At 46.8% G+C, this 20,307-nt stretch overlaps 1 protein-coding gene across 1 annotated transcript; it reads right to left on the bottom strand.

Moving 5' to 3' along the window:
* Positions 1-3,761: 3,761 nt before the first annotated feature.
* Urad (ureidoimidazoline (2-oxo-4-hydroxy-4-carboxy-5-) decarboxylase) lies at positions 3,762-16,880 on the bottom strand. Its single transcript, XM_090341747.1, has 2 exons — positions 16,662-16,880; positions 3,762-4,108 (listed from the first exon to the last, which is right to left on the bottom strand). The coding sequence occupies exons 1-2, from the start codon at positions 16,834-16,836 to the stop codon at positions 3,762-3,764; spliced, it is 522 nt and encodes a 173-aa protein (XP_090197873.1). The 5' UTR covers positions 16,837-16,880.
* Positions 16,881-20,307: the final 3,427 nt, after the last annotated feature.

Here is a 20,307-nt window from a genome sequence, read left to right as displayed (position 1 = left end):
TGTTTGTCATATGAAAATCTGTTCCCAGGAAGGAGGTTTTCTGTGGTTGATAGGCAAGTAACTCAAATGAACATTTCACTCTCAAGTGATTTCTTAAAGGGGAATCAGGGGTTTTAGAATCTGTATAATAACAGAGAAGCTGAGGCCCAGAGAGGTTAGGGAATTTTCCTAAGGTTCAACAGCTAGCTATTCTAGTATCTAAACTTCAATGAACACCTATATGCATGTTCTTGGTGACCCACAGGAGCTTACACAGCTGTTAATTATTACTATGGCTGCTGGTGCCACCCTGGAAACACAATCCCAACACAAAACTGGACTGCATGATTCAGGGACTCAGAACACTCCACCCTGCCCCTCCACCCCATAATCCCACAGACTCACAGGAGTCTGACCACTTGCCATAATTCTGACCACTTTCTTTCCTTTAGTTACCTGCTAGATGCGATTTTTCATTGTATTGAATGATCCATTTCTCTCAAAAATTCCACACCAGAACTCTTTCAAACGGGCATCTATTCATCTGTCTACTTTTCTTTCTCCTTCCTTCATTTCTGTTCTTTTTGTGCCATTACTGGGGCTTGAACTCAAGGCCTGAGTACAGTCCCTTAGATTTTTTTTTTCCCTCAAGGCTGGTGCTCCACCTCTTGAGCCACACCACCACTTCTGGTCTTCTGATGGCTAATTAGAAATAAGAATCTCATCAACTTTCCTGCCCAGACTGGCTTCCAATCACAATCCTCAAACCTTAGCCTTCTGAGTAGCTAGGATTACAGGTATAAGCCACTAGCACTCCATTTACTTGTGTATTCTGAAAAGGACTCTTCTGAGTCAAAGGACTAATATTTAGTGGTTGATCCTGGAAACATGTCCATTTAAAATAAACAAAACTATGCCTAGGTTTTGTGATTTATACACACATGCATACATATATGTATGCATGTATTATATATATATCCATCTTTAATTTCCTACTTATATAGGTGACTGACAAGCTCAGAATTCCTCCTGAATTCCTAGCCTGAGGCCCATTCTTCCATCCCTTTACAAGCTGTACTGGCCTGCTTAGTTTTGGCTATTTATTTATAAGGGCTTTGCCAATCACCTAACCCACCCCCCACCTGCTCTGGGTGTGTCAATGATGGGATTATGAGCTTACAGACATTGAAATCAACGTGTCACCCTCCAGTTCTTCCTAGCGTTGTCATAGTGGCTCTTTTCGTTTTCTGTCTTTATTCTTTTTTTTTTTTTTAACGAATTCGTTATTCACTCTGGTGCAGACCAGTCCTTTCTGTGTCCTCTGACGTTGGCAGAGGACAGTCTCTTTCCACCCCCCCCCCCCCACCACACGGTTGGCAGGAGCGCTGTGGTCCACATCCGGGGACCCCTCCCTCCCGCATCCTGAGCACCAGAGAGCGAAAATGAGGATGTGTTTGCGCCAGTAAGCCTAGGGTTTGCTTGTCACTGTGTGAACCAAGATGTGGCCAAAGAAAACTGCCCTGCCACACGGGCAGGAGCCACAGGTGACCGGGCCACACAAGAAATGACTTCGGTCTCTTCGATCCTCTGCAAGAGGAAAGTCAAAGCCACTGGAGGCTGGAGCCCGCGTCCCGCGTCGTCCTGATAGTGGTGCTGGCTCGGGCGTCCTTGGAAGAGGCCTGGGGCAAAGAGCTCTGGGTCCCAGCAGCTCCCCAGAAAGGGACAGATCTAGCAAACTGCCCTTCCCAGCTCTTTCCCGCAGGAATAAGCCATTTCCCGGAGAAGCTTTGAAGCGTAATTGTGTAATTGGAGACGCCAGTGCGGCGGTGCCCGCGAGCTCCAGATCGCATCTACACTAGGGTTGAAAATACCGCGGGGAATCTCGCCCCGGTGGATTCTTCGCATCTTTGCTCGCATACATTTACATAAAGAGCGTGGGCTCTGTATTTTAGAGTCCATTTATCTAAGCATTGGAGTGGCCCCCAGGGCTGGGCGGGATACCTTTGAATAGAGGAGGCGCTAAGGATTCTTGGCCCTGCTTACGGTATTTACATTCTAGTTTTGTGTTTTCTTTTCCCTTTTCTTTTTAAACCATCTTCACCAACAGCAGATCCTGCTGTTTGGAAATCCTCCAAATTAGAGATCACACAGCCCCAGGCCCGGGACACAACCCTTATGCTTTCAGGGCCCTGAGTACAGATCGCTGGAGGCCTCCACTTCGGAGCGGCTCAGGTCTGGGAGGGTGGGAGAAAGCCCTCAGCGGCTCTCTGCCTGGTTGGCACCCTTCCTGTGTCACCAGCTTCTCCTCCCCCCCCTTACAAGGACCCCGGGGGAGATGAGAGAGAACAATAGATTCCTGTACTAAAACTCTGAGTGCCCCAGGGAGGATTTATTTGTGTATATAGTGCCTCATCTCTAGGACCAAGAGTGCCATGGAGAAGCACTATGTGAAAAAAAGATTTTAAAAAAAAGTTTTGCTTTGTTTGGCTTTTGTGTTTTGCTCTTCTAATAACTAATCAGAGCAAGATGGAATACTCATGGAAGTCCATGACTTTGACATCTCCAAACCTGTCTTCCCCTCTCAGGGGCAGTGTTACCCAGCACTCAAATGCTGTTTCTTTTTGTCCAACAGAAGCATGAGTAGTATTTTTTTTGGGGGGGGTTCTTTTATGTGTCTGAGAGAGATAGACAGAACACAAGAGACAGAGGCAGAGAGAATGGGAGGGAGACAGAGACAGAGAGACAAAGATAGACACACACACACACACACACACACACACACACACACACACACAGAGGTGGGCTACTCCAGCAAGCTGACTTTCTTTACCTGTTTATTGCTACAGGGGCTACCCCACTCCACTTTGGCCCAGTTTGCCATGGCAGAATACAGAAAGGAGAGTTTTGTTGGTACGGACTTCCTTCTATCCGTACTACGGTAACTATGGAATCCATAACAGCCAGCAGTGCCTAAAGTATATTATTTCAATAACCGATGCTTTCCCAGAAAAGCTCTGTGCACTCCGCAGCGCGCTCGCAGGAGAGACAGGAGACCCTTTGCTCTAGCCTGCAGATTCCCCAGGCTGGGGACCAGGAGGCCCTGAAGTAACGGGGAAGTAACAGCTAACTAACTACTCGTTCGTCTGAGCGGGGACACCTCTCCCATCGCTGGCCACCGCTGGCCAGTGGCAGGATTCTACCTTGTCCAAGGCGCTTTACATGCTCCTGCGCTCCTCTCTGCCCTGGACCAAGGTCAGCGATCTGCTTTGTCAACTGAAACTTTCCTAAGTGTCCGGGGAGCGGGGAATCATTTCCATTTATATGGGTCAGGTACAATAAAATGAAGTAGGAAAAGAAGAACAAACAAGAAGACAAACGGCTGTGGAATAAAACATTCCCCTTTCATTCGTTTTGTTTGGCAGCTCAGACATAGCAGGATCGGGGAAGGGAACCAATGAGAGCCGGATAGGCTCTTGGGGGGGATCGGGGAGTGGATCCACAAAAAGCTCGTGCCGCAAAGCCAGTGCAAAAAAGTTGAAGCAGTGAGCTGGATCGATCGAGGGAAGGGGCCTAAACTATATAGATATTTTGGCAGCGCGTGCGCGTGGGGGAGACGGAACCAAAGGATTCATTACAGGTGTGCCTGCCTCAGTTCTCCACTTCCTTTGTGCAAATCGGCGGATGCTGTTTCAGATCAGCTTCCCCTGGCAGGGAGCACAGCGCCAGGTGGCCCTCAAGGGAATGCAAAGGGTCCCCCCCCCCCCCCCCGCCCTCAATGCCCGCTACATCCTGCTGGGATCTGAGGGGAGCAGATCGGCGAGGCGCAGGTGGCCGATCTTCTTCACCTCGCCCAGGGCGGTGCGCAGCTCGAGCTCGGGCGGGCACTGCAGCCCGCGCGTCAGCTCCCGGAGCACCCCAGCCGGGTGGCGGAGACGCGCGGCGAGCACGAAGGGGAAGCCGAAGCGCGCGCGGTACTGCACGTTGAGCTCGGCCAACCGCAGGCGATCCTCCGCGCCCAGGCTCGTCAGGCCCGCGCTGCTCTGCTCTCGTTGAGACTCGGCTGTGAGCGTGCCCTGCTGTTGCTCGCGACCCGCCAGATCCGGGTGGCAACGCAGGATGCCCTCTTGGCCTGCCGGAGAAGCAGGGACAAACAAGCTGGAGTTGGGTTGAGGCCAGAGCGCAGCGCAGCAGGGAGAGCAGCAGGGATGCTGCCTGCAGACCCGGTCTGGTGGGCAACCCGGCCCAGCCCTGAAGGAGACTGAGAAAAAAAAAGCTGGGTCCCCCCACCCCAACACCCCTCCACCCTCGGGCTGGGGTGTCTCCAAAGAAGAGGGGACCCCGCGCCCCTCTGTCCCCGCTAACATTCGGCTGCGATTGGGACACAGGGGCGGGGCAGGAGTGACAGGTTTGTTCTCTGAGACCTTGAGGCGAGAGGAGTGGAGGGGAGAAGGGGCGGCCGCCCGGGCTCGGAATTTACGACCTGCTTCGGAGGGAGAGAGCGAGGACGGGCGATAAGGGAGCCCGAGCTTTTCGTATCTTTTCAAAGTCCTCTTTGCTCTCAGGGGGGCTTTGATGTTGAAAGGGGCCGGACGCGAGGGCCCGAAGACTTCCTGCCAAGCCCTGCAGTGGGTTTCATTCTGCTCCAAAGGAGCTCGGGAGGGGCGGGGTGGCTCCGGGGATGTGGGGGGAGTATGTTGGAGGGGGGGACTTGGCAAATAAATGCCCAAGATTTTGTGACCCGAAGTGTGAGTTTTGGGTTTCTAGAATCAAGCATCCAAAGTGCCTCACAAACTGCAAAGAAACCCATTTCCTTTTCTTAGGAAAATGACGCCCACCCACCACCACCCACTTTGCTGGCGACTCTGCCTGTGTGTGTGTGTGTGTGTGTGTGTGTGTGTGTGTGTGTGTGTGTGTGTGCGCGTGTGTGTGTGTAATTCCTTTTCTCTGGTTATAAATCACAAAGAGCTGGTTTTCATGGAAGAAAGCTTGTTCTAGATTTAACATCAGAAAGCTTTGGTGTGGTATCTGAGATTTGAATTCCCAACTCAGAGGATTGCTTTTGAGCCAGTTCAATCACTTTACTTCACTCCAAGGAAGTAGAACTTTGCAGGTGAGGCATGATCTCAGCTAAGGTGAGCTTTACCATGAGGACAACACCTAACTTGCTGAGTAGCTGTGAGGATCAGAGGCCCTTCATTTACCTCAAGCATAGTGTTTAGTGCCCATAAATGTAACTCATTGTTATTAATTAATGTAGTTAAATCTAGGGACTGAATTGTGGTGCCACAGGAAGTACCTGGCTTTTTTCTGACTCAAGAAGACGTGGGAATATGTGAGTGGTTCTGTTGGTAATGAGAAACAAATGAAAACATCCTTTAATAAATGATGTCTTAAAAAGAACTTGTAATTATGGTGTAGCCTTCTCTTTCTCAAATCTTGTAGTCTTCCACACCACTCTACCCCACCTTCACAAGCCAGCAATAAAAGGGTGTAAGACTTATGCCACCAAACTTACAGAACCAAAGTCCTGGAAGCTAGGGAAGAAGAGGGCAAGATGGGGAGGATTTGAGGAGGTTAGGTGACCCGCCCTAGTCACTAAGCTGACTGCCCTGGGACCTTCCACTCCAAAATAAAAGTGGCTTCCAGGGACCAGATTGTCCCTAAAAGGTGAAAGGATATTCGAAGCAAATCTCAAGCCAGGGGCCATGGCTCACACCTGCAATCCTAACTACACAGGAGGCTGAGATCTGAAGACGTCTCAAAGCCACCCAGGTAGAAAAATCCCTGAGATTCTTAACCCCAGGCAACAAAAAGCCAGAAGTAGAGCCATTGCTGAAGCAGTAGAGTGCCAGCCTTGAGTAAAAAAGCTCAAGGACAGTGCCCAGGTCTGCAAGTCAAGCCCCAGTACTAGGAACAAAAACTAACACCAAAACCTACATCACCACAAATCCCAGTTGGCTACCACCATTGCTTACAAACCTCTCTCCTGAGTGTTCTACCCTCCAGTCTCAACAGACAGGAGTCCCAGAGTCCAGCCTCCTCAGAAGTGGTGTGAAAATGTGGGTGCTAAATTTCCCACCTTGGGGAGTGGGCATGGGGTTGTCTATGCCACGAGGCTCAGCACCCCGTCTTCTCCCAAGTCCACCAAGTAAACCAGGGGCAAAAGCACAGGGCTTGGGAGAAGAAGGAACTGTGCATTCTGACTACCCAGCCTAGGAAAGACCACCCCAAACTCCTCTTCATTCACTTTCAAAGCTGCCCCTCCTTCCCCTTGCTCAGTTAGGGGGCTCCAACCTCCTATTTATTGCTCTCTCTAGACCAGCAAGCATTGGGGAGTTATTTGGTATGGGAGGGGGTGCTGACCTCTAACCGCCCCTGCCAGTTCCTCCCCCCAACCCCTCCCCCTGGCGGGTGTGCAGTGCACACCAGACCTGCCTCCTGCCTTTGCAGCCCTTGTACCTCACTTCTGACTCCCCCTAGGGTTTATCTCCCCTCTTGAAAGCATCACCCGCCCTAGGTTAATGTTTGCCTAGGACTGAACATGTGTTTTCCACTCTTGAGAGGAGGAGAGGAGGGAGAAGAGAAAGGAGGACATGAAAAGGGCAGAGCAAAGGGCAGAGGAATAGACTGAAAGAAAAGAGGAACTGAAATTTAAAACACACACACACACACACACACACACACACCTTTCAACACCACAGAACAAGCAGCAGTTTGGGTAGGTGATAATAGCTTACTTACTTAGATGAAACAGAACCAGCCTCAGACTTCACTTGCTTTATCGCAAACCACTGCCACTTCAGGGGCCGATGCTGTAGCGCCAGCCCACATAGCAAGGATCCCATCAACTTACACCAGTATTGTATCCCCAGGTACCCTCAGCTGAGGCCATTGACCCCAGAGGGAGGCTTGTGGACCATTTTCCTGTATCCTCAAGTGCTGTCTGCCCCCAATGCCCAAGCTCTCCCACAGTGCTTAGAGCAAGTCCCTGCTCTGAGGCTGTTCTTCAGTCACTCTTGAAATTGTGTGTGTGTGTGTGTGTGTGTGTGCATGACTCTGGCTATTTTGCTTAAGACTGGTATTCCACCCCTGGAGTGGAGCCACACCTCCACTTCTGGGTTGTTTTGTTTTTTGTTTTTTTTGTTTTTTGTTTTTTACCAGTCCTGGGCTTGGGCTCAGGGCCTGAGCACAGTCCCTGGATTTTCTCAAGGCTAGGGCTCTACCACTTGAGCCACAGCTCCACTTCTGGCTTTTTGCTAGGTATGTGGTACCGAGGAATCGAACCCAGGTCTTTGTGCATGCTAGGCAAGCACTCTACCACTAGGCCAAACTCCCGGCCCCAACTTCTGGAGTTTTTTTTTGGGGGGGTGGTGGGTAAGAGGTAAGAGTCTCATGGTGGCTCATGCCTGTAATCTTAGGTACTCCAGAGGCTCAGATCTGAGGATCACAGTTCAAAGACAGCCCAGGCAGGAAAGTCTGTGAGACTCTCATCTCTAATTAAGCACAAGGAAACCAGAAAAGGAGCTATGGCTCAAAGTGGTAAAGTGGTAGCCTTGAGCAAAAAAAAGCTCTGGGACAAAGCCTGAGTTCAAGCCCCATGATAGACAACAAAACAAAGCAACAAAACAAACAGTGTTCTGGCTTTGAGCCATGATCTTCAGATCTCAGCTTCCTGAGTTGCTAGGATTATGGATGTGAGCCACTGCCTTTGGATAGTCTAACTTTGTCACATCTAGAGACGCCATTGTAGAAGTGTATCATATGCTCGAAACCTGGAACTGGAATCTGCACATAAAGGATTCCTGAAGAATATGCCTCAGGTTCCCATAGGATTAGGAAAGGCAGGCCACCATGGCCACTGACCAATAATTAGCCCTGTAATTAGTCTTCTTGCCTGTCCATATCTGTACTCACTGTGTATATTCTCTTAAGTGCCCCCTCACATATTTGCTTTTAGCAGAAATCAGTCTTTGCACCGTGTGCCAGAAGTCAGTCCTTCTTCCCTTTTTAAAGATTTTGCATCTGCCATTTCAGATACCCCTTCCTCCAGCCTCAGCCACACACACCGTGCCTTATGATCATTCAGCTCCTAAGCAAAATTAAAGCCCTCCCAGGATGCTCTGCTGTCCTCCAGTCTTTCCTTATTTCTCTGCTCCTCCTCTCTTCTTGTCTTCCTAACCTCTTCCCAAGGGTCCTGTGTCCAGGTTCCAGTCCCACCCACAAACCAGCTGCACTAGTCAAGGTCTAAATGGCAGACATTGTGATGAAGCACAAAAACTACTTCTCCACCATCCTCTTCTTCCTACGTGTCTGTTTTGAGACACAGTCTTGCTATAGGCATGTGATTGTTTCTGGATCATTCTCTTCCTTTCTAACCTCTAGAGATGTAGATGTAGACCTTGTAGATGGTCTTCTCTCCTGTGCTTTTGGAGAGGTTGCCTGACTCCTTTTCGCTTGCTCTGCCGGGTTAATATTGAAATGACCTTGGAAAGAGGCTCGTGCCTCTAATCCTAGGTACTCAGGAGGTTCCTAAGTAGAGGATGCCAGTTTGAAGTCAACCAAGGCAAACAGATCTAAGAGGCACTCATCTCCAATTAACCAGTGAAAAGTCCGAAAGGGAGGTGTGGCTCAAGATATAGAATGCCTTGCCTTGAAAGAAACTGGCAAGCAAAAGCACAAGGCTCTGAGTCCAAGCTCCAATATCTTCATACACACAAAAAAATTAATCATAATGAATTGCTCAGGTTGCTGTAACTCACAGCTCATCCTTTCTCCATTCACATGGATTCAGTAAGTGTCATTATTCCATTTATAGGCTTTTGCTTGTTTAGTTAGTTGCTTGGATGGTAAGGGGATTTTATCTTAGGGTCTTTTACTTCTTAAGCACTCTATCACCTAGCCATGTCCCCAACCCTTTTTTTTGTTCTTAGTTATTTTCAGATAGGATCTCATGTTTGTCTGGGACTGCCTCATACTTGGCTTATTGGTTGAAAGGGAGTCTAACTAATGTTCTCCCTCAGGCTGGCCTCAAACTGTGAACCTCTGGGATTCCCCTCCAGAGTAGCTGGGCTTAGAGGTATGAGCCACCATGGTAGTTGTATGGTTTGAATGTCATCCAGTGGTCATCCACACCCAGTTATTGAGCTTTCCACTGTTAGGAGCCACAGAGCATGAAGCACTTCCATTTGGATGGTTATAAAGCAGCTTGGACTTTAAGTTTCCTTCCTCATTCCAACTTCTCAATTCTACATCCACTTGGTCTGGAGAAGGCACCATCTCCCTCTTATTTGGTCAGAATAAAAACTTATAAATTAGGCTGGGAGTTTGGCCTAGTGGTTAAAGTGCTTGCCTAGCATGCACGAGGACCCGGGTTCGATTCCTTGGTACCACGTACATAGAAAAAAGCCAGAAGTGGTGCTGAGGCTCAAGTGGTAGAGCTCTAGCCTTGAGAAAGTCCAAGGACAGTGCTCAGGCCTTATAAGTTAGTCTTCATTTCTTTATTCTGATCTACTCCCTCCCACCAAATACACTCCCCCCAAAAAACTTGTTGACATCTATTCCAGGAATTCAATGATTTCCCTACAGATCTCATCCTAATCTAAGCAACTTTGTCAGTTTCTTTTCTTTTCTTTTCTTTTTGCCAGGCCTGGGCTTGAGCCCAAGGCCTGAGCACTGTCCTTCGACTTCTCAAGGCTAGAGCTCTACCACTTGAGCCTCAGCACCACTTCTAGCTTTTTTTCTATGTATGTGGTACCATGGAATCAAACCTGGGTCTTCATGCATGCTAGGCAAGCACTCTACCACTAGGCCAAACTCCCAGCCTGTCTGTCAGTTTCTAAACAGTGACAGCCCTGGACTGGCTCTTCCTGTGTTTCATGTAGCACCTATATGACTTTTCTAAAAAAAAAAAAAAATAGATCTCTCTCTGCTCCCCACCCCACCCCATATGTTTTGCTGGGGACAGAATCCAGGGCTTTGCACAGCCTCACTACCACTCAACCCGAGCCCTAGCTCTCAAACTCTGTTATTCCTGTGAAGTTCATGGTTGCCTGCTTCTTTTACCATCTCCCTACCTGCATCCTCTACCCTCCTTTTTCCTCTAACTACCTTGGACTTCCTGTGCCTCCAAAATGTTTAATTCACACCTATTTCAGGATCTTCTCCCACCCTCTCTTTCTCTCCCTCCCTCCCTCCCTCCTTCCTTCCTTCCTTCCTTCCTTCCTTCCTTCCTTCTTTTCTTCCTTTTGTGCCAATACTAAGGCCTGAACTCAGAGCCTCACACTGCTCAAGCCTGGTGCTCTACCACTTGAGCCACAATTCTACTTCCAGCTGTTTGCTGGTTAATTGGAGATAAGATTCTCAAGGACCTTCCTGTGCAAGCTACTTTCAAAGCTTGATTCTCATATTCCGGCTCCTGTGTAGCTAAGATTATAGGTGTGTGCCCCCAGTGATCAGCTTTTTTCTTCCATTTTTATGGTGTTTGAAATCAGTTTTCTTAAGATCATCTTTAACCTTGATTGTCTTCTTCTCCTTTCGCTCTAATTTTAAGTTCTACACCTTAAGAAAGACCTTCTTAGCTGGGCACCGATGGCTCTCACCCACAATCCTAGCTACTCAGGAAGCTGACATCTGAGGATCTCGGTCTGAAGCTAGCTCAAACAGGAAAATTAACTATCTCACTAAAACCCCAGAAGTGGAGTTGTGTCTGAAGTGACAGAGTGCTAGTCTTAAGTACAAAAGCTCAAGAACAGTGCCCAGACTCTGAGTTCAAGCTCTAGGACTGACACATGCACATGCACAAAGAAAAAAAAAAGAAGGAAAGAAAAAAGAAAGGTAGTCCTTCCTCAGCAAAAACTTCCTGTGAGGGGCTGGGAGTTTGGGCTAGTGGTAGAGTGCTTGCCTAGCATGCACGAAGACCCAGATTTGATTCCTTGGTACCACATACATAGAAAAAGCTGGAAGTGGTGCTGTGGCTCAAGTGGTAGAGCTCTAGCCTTGAGAAAGTCCAAGGACAGTGTGTTTAACCTTTTGTAGAACCTGAAATAGTTACATTGACATATTAATCCCACCTGTCTTGGCTAGAATGGAATTTCATGGAAAGTAGAAAGTTGTTTTGTTCACTGTTCAATGCCAGACCAATGCCTGGACATAGGTGGTGGACACTTGGATATATCTGGTACAGTGTTGGTCTAATGTGTGTGAGGCTTAGCATCCAATCCCCAGCACTGGAAAAACAAACAAGCAAACAAGTGCCGGATTACATATGTCTTAAGGAGTGTTATCTTTTTGGGCTAAATAAGCATATATTGTTTATTTATTTATTTAGTGCTAGGGATGGGTCCAGGGCCTAACACATGTTAAGCAGGCACTCGGCCATGGAATAACATCTAGGCCATATCAACATATTTTAATAGAATGATTTAAACCTGTAGTCTGTATTCTAAGGAAAGTATTCACATCTAATTTCTTCATTAATCTTTACTGACTATGCTCTCTAGTCAGTTAGAGGGTTGTTATGGTTTTTGTTTTTATCAGTAGTGGAGCTTGAACTCAGGATCTGGTGCTGTCTCTGAGCATTCCTGATCAAGGCTAGCACTCTCTACCACTTTGAGTCACAGCTCCACTTCTGGTTTTTAGGTGGTTAAGTGGAGATAAACAGCATACAGAACTTAACCCGGTGGCTCACACTTGTAATCCTAGCTCCACAGGAGGCTGAGATCTGAGGTCTTTCCAGCCAGGCAGGAAAGTCCATGAGACTCTTCTCCCCCCCACCCACCTTCGTCCTCGTGCTTGAACTCATGGCCTGGGCACTGTCCTTGGACTTTCTCCTTGAGACTCTTATCTCCATTTAACCACCAGAAAACCACAAGTGAATCTGTGGATCAAAGTGATAAAGCTCTAGTCTTTAGTAGAAAAGCTCAGGGATAACACCCAGGCTCTGAGTTCAAGCCCCAAGACTTACCAGGAAAAAAAAAAAAAAGTTTCACAGACTCCTCTCCTGCCTGGGCTGGCTTTGAATCACAATCCTCAGATCTCAGCCTCTGGTGCCCAGCTTTCTAATATATTTAAAGTAATGGTGTTACTGTAATTCCGAAATGCCACAAAGGGGTGTTAGAGTGCTTGCTTACTTAGCATGGGCGAAGCCCTCAGTGTGATCCTTAGCATCAGAGAGGGGAAGCAGGAGAAAAACAGAGAGGAAGAGGGAGAGAGAGAGAGAGAGAGAGACAGAGACAGAGAGACAGAAAGACAGAGACAGAGACAGAGAGAGAGGGACAAACAGAGATACAGAGATACACAGAAAGAGACAGAGAGACAGATACAGAGAGAGACACACACAGAGAGAGAGACAGAGGCAGAGGCATTTTATTTGGGGAAGATGTGCTGGAGCTAGAATCCAGCACAAATTAGCCTTGAATTGGTTTGAAGTGTGTGTGAGTGCATGTGCAGTGTGTGTGTGTGTGTGTGTGTGTGTGTGTGTGTGTACTAGTTTCATGGCTCCATGGGAACTGATTTAGCTAGAGATCTTTTGCCCTTAGAGCTGGAGCTAAATAGTAATCCTGTACTGCCATCTACTGGCCACTTCTCATCATAGCACACCCAAGATAGTCCCTACTAGCATTCTAGAAACAGAATGTTCAGTTTTCTGTTGAAAATGAGCTTCTATGTTTCCTGCCTCTCCCTCTGTTTTTTTTTTTAAATTTTTTCTTTTTGTGAAGCTCCTGATGCTTGAACTCTAGGCCTGGGTGTTTGTTGTCCTTGAGATTCTTTTGCTCAAGGCTAGCACTCTACAACTTGAGCAACAGTGCCACTTCCAGATTTTTCTGAGTAGTTTATTGGAGACAAGAGCCTCCTGGACTTTCCTGCTTGGGCTGGCTTGGGATCAAGATCCCCGGATCTTAGCCTCCTGAGTAGTTATGATTACAGGCGTGAGCCACCAGTGCCCACTGTTTTTGAAAACAGTACTAAGGGCGAAATCTATGGACTAAAGTTTTCTATACATTCTACACACCGTGTGTGTGTGTGTGTGTGTGTGTGTGTGTGTGTGTGTGTGTGTGTGTGTGTGTGTGTGTTTGCTTTATTTTAAGGTAGTCTTCCTTTTTTATCCCCTCTCAGCCAGACTCAGATCACAGTCCAGTAGCCATCAGATTTTGTTTGTTTGTTTATTGAAATGGAGTCTTGTTAATCTTCTGTTGGGGTTGTCTCAGAACTTCAGTCCTAGCTCTGCCTTTGGAATAGTTGAAATTACAGATATGCACCACCAAGTACAGTCAGGTGGACTGTGTACCTTCCAAGGTCACCTTTAGTTTGAGGGTCCAAAGACTGTGTTATACCAATTTTTCTCCTTGTCTTGCAAAGACAGACGTTAGTTTATTCAATAAACTCTATTTTCTGGGTTTTGGGGGGTAAAACTCACATGAGTTTAGGATGCATAACTCTATGCCTTCTCATACATGTAGACTGGGAAGTGACAGCATCAAACTATTTAGCATACCCATCCTCTCCTATACCTATTTGTGTGTGTGTGATGGTCCTGAGGTTTGAACTTTGGGCCTCGGCCTGGGCACTGTACCTGAGTGTTTTTTTTTTCTCCCAAGGATAGGACTCTACCACCTGAGCCAAAACTCCTCTTCTTTTTTGGCGATTAATTGCAGATAAGAGTCTCATGAACTTTCCTTCCCAGGCTGGCTTTACATTTTGAGTCTCAGATTTCAGCCTTCTGGGTAGTTAGGATTATAGCCATGAGCTAATGTTGCCCCACCCACACCTACATTTTGATGATATGAACATTTAAAATCTGTACTTAAAGCTGGAAAAGAAGGTTGGCAGCACAACTCTTGACTTACATGCATGAGGCTCTGGATTCTCCAGAAAATAAATAAAACCTACACTCTAAGAAATTTTCAAGTAGACAACAGATTTATATTAACTAATGTTACCCTGCTATGCAATTGACTCTGAACAATGAAGCATAAGGCCTTGAATGATGTCAAGCATTAATGTGAACTGAGGAAATGAATGAATGAATCCCCTAGAAACAATTCTAGACTTTTGTTTTGGATTCTCTGGAAAATTCTTCAAAAGCCACTGAGTAGCTCTAGAAGCATGGCTCCAGGGCTAGAGCACTTGCTTATCAAGCCTAAGACTGAGTTCAAACTTGAGTACTTGCCCAAAACAAAACCATTGAGATTGACTATCAGTTACTAGAACTCTAGATCTGTCACTTTCTAGCTGAGCGACTTGTTTTCACTTCTATAAAGTGGGGGAAATGATAATAATGCTATTTATGTTTGAGGGCTACTAGAAGTCTGAAACAAGTTTCCAACTGTGAAATGCATGGAACACAGGAGAAGTTCTACTAATGTTACTGATATTTATTGATTACCCAGGCTGGGACTTTAACTCAGAGCCTTGTGCTCTTTTGCTCAAGGATGGCATTCTTCCACTTGAGCCATGCCTTCACTTCCACCTTATAAAAAAAATGGAGATAAGAGTCTCACTTTCCTACTTGAGCTGTCTTTGAACTGTAATCCTCAGATCTCATCCCCCTGAGATGGGGGCTGAAATGACAGGGATGAGCTGCTTATTTGCTTCCCTGAATATAAGAAATATCAGGCCAACATTTTAAAGATAGTTTCCACCATGACTGAGGAGAATCTCTTTTTGCCAGCCTCACTTGCCTGTCAGACATTGTATGCTTGGACTCTCATAACCCACAGATATCTTGGTCATCCTGCAGGCTTTGGGCTACAAAGTCAGAGGACCTCTTCACTTAGACAGTTAGAGCTAGGCTATTTCTGTAACTCTTGGGTCTCTGGACCCCAAGTTCATCATCTTCTTTCACCTTGCTCCTGCCAGACAGCTTAGCAGAAGCCAAACACCAGTGGCTTACCCACCATATATGCTTCTCAGGAAGCTGAGATCTGAGCATTGCAGTTCAAAGCCAACTGGGGCAAGCAAACCTGAGAAAATCTTATCTCCAATCAACAAGCAAAAGGCCAGAAATGTGGCTGAAATGGTAAAGTGCCATCAGCAGAATGCCCCAGTATTAGCTTAGGTAAGGATGGAAGTTGCCTAATGTTTCTGTCCTATTGACTTTAGCCCACCACCCTCTGCTCCTCTTAGACATGCCTACATTGAATTAAAACACCACCTTCACGTGGTGACAGGCAACCACCAGAAGCCCACAGTCCATGCTGATGTGCTGTTATGGAACAAGAGAGACACTCAGATGTCTTGTGGAGGGCTACCTGTGGATGAGGTGGCCCTTACCGCTTGTCTTTGCTCCTTGATGGTATGTCAGGCCTTCCACAGGGTAAAGAACAATGTGTGAGACATACACTGCTAATCTTTGGCCTTTCTCCTCCCCTCCCCCTGGTCTTTTGTCTGTCACTGGGCTTGAACTCAGGGCCTAGGTGCTGTCCTTGAGCAATTTTTACTCAAGGCTAGCACTCACCCCCTTTGAGCCAGAGCTCCATTTCCAGTTTTCCAGTGGTTCATTCGATATAAGAAGAGTCTCACAGACTTTCCTGCCTGAGCTGGCTTTGAACTGTGATCCTCAGATCTCAACCTCTTGAGTAGCTGGGATTATAGGCATGAGCCACTGCTACTCAGTTTCCTTCCTTTTCTATGTCTCTCTGTCTCTTGCTATTCTTTTTTTTTTCTCTCTCTCTCAATGGGATCTATGTATCCCAGGCTGACCCTGAACTTGCAATCCTCCTGCTTCTGCTTCTGCTGTGCTGGGATTAAAGATGGGTACTCTCATACCCTGTAGATCTTGGTGGAGCTATGTTTCTCAGTCACGGATCTCAGTCACTAAATCTTCCTAAATCATCACCTTCTCTTCTCCTCACCTCACAGCCAGGAGTGTCTCAATCTTGTCTTTACTCAGAAGAAATCAGCAGTGTGTTTTGTGTTGTTCAGAGAGGTTTCCTCAGTTTCTCCTCTCTCCCCTTCACTGATCTGAGTGAATTTATTTCCCCTGGTAATTTAAAGTGGCTTTTTCTGATAAAAATGACAGTCACTTGCTCTTTCCCTTGGGCTCCTAAGATCTCCCCAAATTGCATCATCTCCTCTTTTGCCTGCAGATATTGCTGAGACTACAGTAGGTGGCCACACCCAGAGTGGGCGGGCCTCAGCCTGACCTTTGCTCAGTCATTGGCTCACTCAGAGCTTTTTTACCCCATGACCTTGCAGCTCTAATATTTACCAGGGACTTTAGCACAGCTCACAAGGCTCTTTATTTATTTCATATTATTATGATTACACTTATGTGTTATACTGTACTGGGCTTGAGTTCAGGGCTTAGATACTGTCCCTTAGCTTTTTCACTCCAGGCTGGTGCTCTACTACTTGAGCCGCAGCTCCACTTCTAGCATGTTGGTAGTGCATTGGCCCTAACAATCTCACACACTTTTCTGCCTGGGCTGGCTTTGAATGATCTTCAGATCACAGCCTCCAGGACAGCTAGGATTATAGGTGTGACTCATCACAGCCAGGCCCACTCTGATTCTTTCCATCCACCATAGGCCTAGGACCTCACTTGATCCTGATTTACTAAATCTCAAGGCATCTGCCAAACTTTCCACTGCAACAGCAACAGAAACATGGTGAGTATAAACAACTACATTAAGAACATTAGAAAGCCTTTGTCTTTCCAGAGAGTCTCCTAACAGAAGCCTTACCTGATTGTGGAAGAATGTCAATAAAAGCAAAGAAATGCTTTTCTAGATCTTCTAGGTCAGAGAACGGACGCTGGGACCAGACAGCAGCTGCAATCAGCGGACAGCGCTCAATGACATTTCCAAACACATCCACAAATTCCCCGAAGTCCATAGAATTGACCTTGGCCATATCCATTGGTTAGATTCAGCAGAAGGCAGTCAGACTTGTGGCTTCCTTCATGTTCAGTGACCCAACTTGCTTGACCCGGTTGTAGTTGCTAGATGCACATGTTTGGTTTTATGCAATACCAGTTATAGTGTGCTTTCAAAGCCTGGGAGAGTGCAGTCAGAAAGCTTATGCAATAAAGCTGGGCTCGGTGGCTCTTGCCTGTAATCCTAACTACTCAGGAGGCTGAGACCTGAGGATCAAGGTTCAAAGCCAGCCCGGGGAACAAAAGGACCCGAGGCTCTTATCTCCAATTAACCTCTGGAAAACAGGAAGTGGGGCTTGGCTCAAGGGTAGGGTGGTAGCCTTGAGCAGAAGAGCTCAGGGACAGCGCCCAGGCCCAGGGGTGCAGTGGTAGCCTTGAGCTGAAGAGCTCAGGGACAGTGCCCAAGCTGGGATCAAGCCCCAAGACACACAAAAGAAAAAGAATAACGAAAGCTTAGACAATGAATAAAGGTATACATAAGGGTTTTGTTTGTAGACCAAACAGAGGACCTTATACCTGCTAGGTAAGTGCTCTACCACTGGGCTCCTATCCTAGTGCAGGCTCAAAGTCATGAGCCAGGGCAAAGAGATCTCTGGAGAATGTCTCCCTCTGTTCTTGTAATTAAAGCCAGTAGGAGCCAGATAGACTTGTGGTGTTCTGAACATTTTATTTTGATGGTCAGTAGATGCAATTCAGAGTCTTGCTAGGTATACTACCACTTGAATCACAACCTTAGTCCTTTTTGCTTTGGTTATTTTTCAAACAAGGTGTCACCTTATGCCTAGACAGGTCTAAATCATAACACCTGTTTACAATTCCAGTTTAGCTAGGATGACATGTATGTGTTACTATGCCCACTTCCTCCTCGTTCTCGTCCTTGTCCTCCTCCTCCTCCTTCTCCTCGTCAGTTCTGGGACTTGAACTCAGGGCCTGAGTACTGTCCCTGAGCCTTTTTTTTTTTTTTTCCAATCCTGGGCTTGGGCTCAGGGCCTGAGCACTGTCCTTGGATTTTCTCAAGGCTAGCACTCTACCAACTGAGCCACTACTCCATTTCTGATTTTTTTTTTTGGTGATTAATTGGAGATGAGCTTTCATCTCATGGACTTTCCTGCCCTGGCTGTCTTCGAGCCACAATCCTCAGATCTCAGCCTCCTGAGTAGCTAGAATTACTGGCATGAACCACCAGTGTCCAGCACTGGGTCCAGTTCTCAGTTGAAAAGAACTCTCATGAACTTTTCTACTCAGACTGGCATCAAACCATGGCATCAAACCATGGCATCATCCTCATCTATCACACCCAAGAAGCTGCAAGGATTACATGCATGGGCCATGATGCCCAGCTCTAACTGGGTTCTAATCTGAGTTCCAACGCATAGCGCTTGACATAGGTTAAAGTACTGAACATCTTTGCACATCTGTAAAAGCAGGACAGTACCAGTTCCTATCTGCCATCCTAGCTACGTAGGAGGCAGAGGTCTGCAGGATCATCTTCCCTTAGCCTTTTTCTGCTCAAGGCTCATGCTCTACCACTTGGGCCACAACTCCACTTCTGGGCACTCCACTTAGGTAACTTAAGAAGAATGGACCCATGCAGCATCTACCATGTCAGATGAAGACTGGGATAGGTGACAATCAGTTTCTCTAGCCCCTCCCCCACTACACTTTTGGACTATCAGCCTACCTGGCCTTAGAGTGCCCTCTAGCCACCAGCTACGGTACTCTTCATGGCTTCTAGTCCTGCTCTGTTCTGCATGACCCCCACTCCATGACCTGCATGGATTTCTGCACACTGAGATCCAGTCCAAAGTCGTCTCAGGACTCTGCTGCAGAGGGATTCATGTCTGAGGGGGAGCTGCTTTGCTCAGGTGGGAAGGGCTGAGTTCTTGACAGCACTGCGTTTTGTATCCATTGAATCACTATCACATATGACTTTCCCCCTGCCAGACCAAGGACCTGATCACCACTGTTGTATCTACCCATGGTAATAGAGCCCTGAAACATCTACTAACATATGAACTTTTTTTTTTTATTGTGTGTGCCTGTACTGGAACCTGAACTCAGGGCCTTATGCTCTCACTTGTTGTTGTTCTACCACTAGACACTCACCTCCCCTTCTAGATTTTTTGCTGGTTAAATGGAGATAAGACTCTCTCAGATTTGTTTACCTGGGCTGGCTTTGAACCTTGATCCTCAGCTCTAGCCTGAGAGCCACCAGTGTCTTGCCTAACTTGTGAACCTTTAAGACACCAATGGCAACACGCACTGGTGGCTCCAGCCTAACTCCAAGTTACTCAAGGTCCGAGGATCACAGTTCAAAGCCAGCCAGACAGGAAATTTCATGAGACTTTTACCTCCAAATAACCACCAGAAAACTGGAACTAGAACTGAGGGTCAAAGTGGTAGAGCACTATCCTTAGCAAAAAAGCTGAGGGATAGCATTCAGGCCCTAAGTTCAAGTCCCATGACAAAAAGAAAAGACATCAGTGACCACGAAATTACCTTGTGGATATAGAAGCCACATTGGCAAGATTGGAAAATTCCTGACATAGAGCTTAGCTACCTATGCTAGCAAAGCACTTTGCCGGGCACCAATGGCTCAGGCCTATAATCCTAGTTACTCAGGAGGCTGAGATCTGAGGACCACGATTCAAAGCCAGAACGGGCACTAAAGTCTGTGAGACTCTTATCTCCAGTTAATCACTAGAAAACCAGAAGTGGTGCTGTGCCTCAAGTGGTAGAGCACTAGCTTTGAGCTGAAGAGCTCAGGGACAGTGTCTAGGCCCAGAGTTCAAGCCCGACCACCAAACAAACAGACAAAAAAAAGCACCTGGGGCTTAACTTCCTGCTTTGTTGTACTACACATGGACACCAGAGCCTCAGGCATGCCAGACAAGTGCTCTGTCACTGAGCTGTAGCCCCAGCCCATATTTATCTGTGTGAAAATTATATTTATATTACTATATAGCACATATTATTCATATTTAACTACATTTATATTTATTTTTGTCACTACTATTCTTTAAACTGAGAGCCTTGTGCTTTTAGCCCCTAGTGACACTTGAGCCATCACTCCAGACTTTTCCCCCCCTTCGGTTATTTAATATTTTTCTGATCCTAGGGCTTGAACTCTGGGCCTGGGTACTGTTGCTGAGTTTCTGTGCTCAAAGCGAACGCTCTATCACTTGAGCTACACTTCTATTTCCAGCTTTTGTGTGTGTGATTGATTACATTAATTATGGACTTCCTGCCTGAGCAGGCTTCAAACCAAGATCTTCAGATCTCTGACTTCTGAGTAGCTATAGAATGGCAGGCTACTGGAGCCTGGAGACGCTGGTTATTTTTGAGGAGGTTATTGAGGTTTTGTTTGCAATCCTTTTGTTTGTATTTTCAGATATAGCCAATATGGCAGGTATGTGTCACCATACCATCCTGTTCTGGTCAAGTGGAGTCTCAAT

This window comes from Megascapheus bottae, chromosome 11 (assembly GCF_031878675.1).
Source record: "Megascapheus bottae isolate mThoBot1 chromosome 11, mThoBot2.hap1, whole genome shotgun sequence".
In the NCBI taxonomy this organism is placed as follows: Eukaryota; Metazoa; Chordata; class Mammalia; order Rodentia; family Geomyidae; genus Megascapheus; species Megascapheus bottae.
This window is presented reverse-complemented; position numbering and strand designations above follow the sequence as displayed.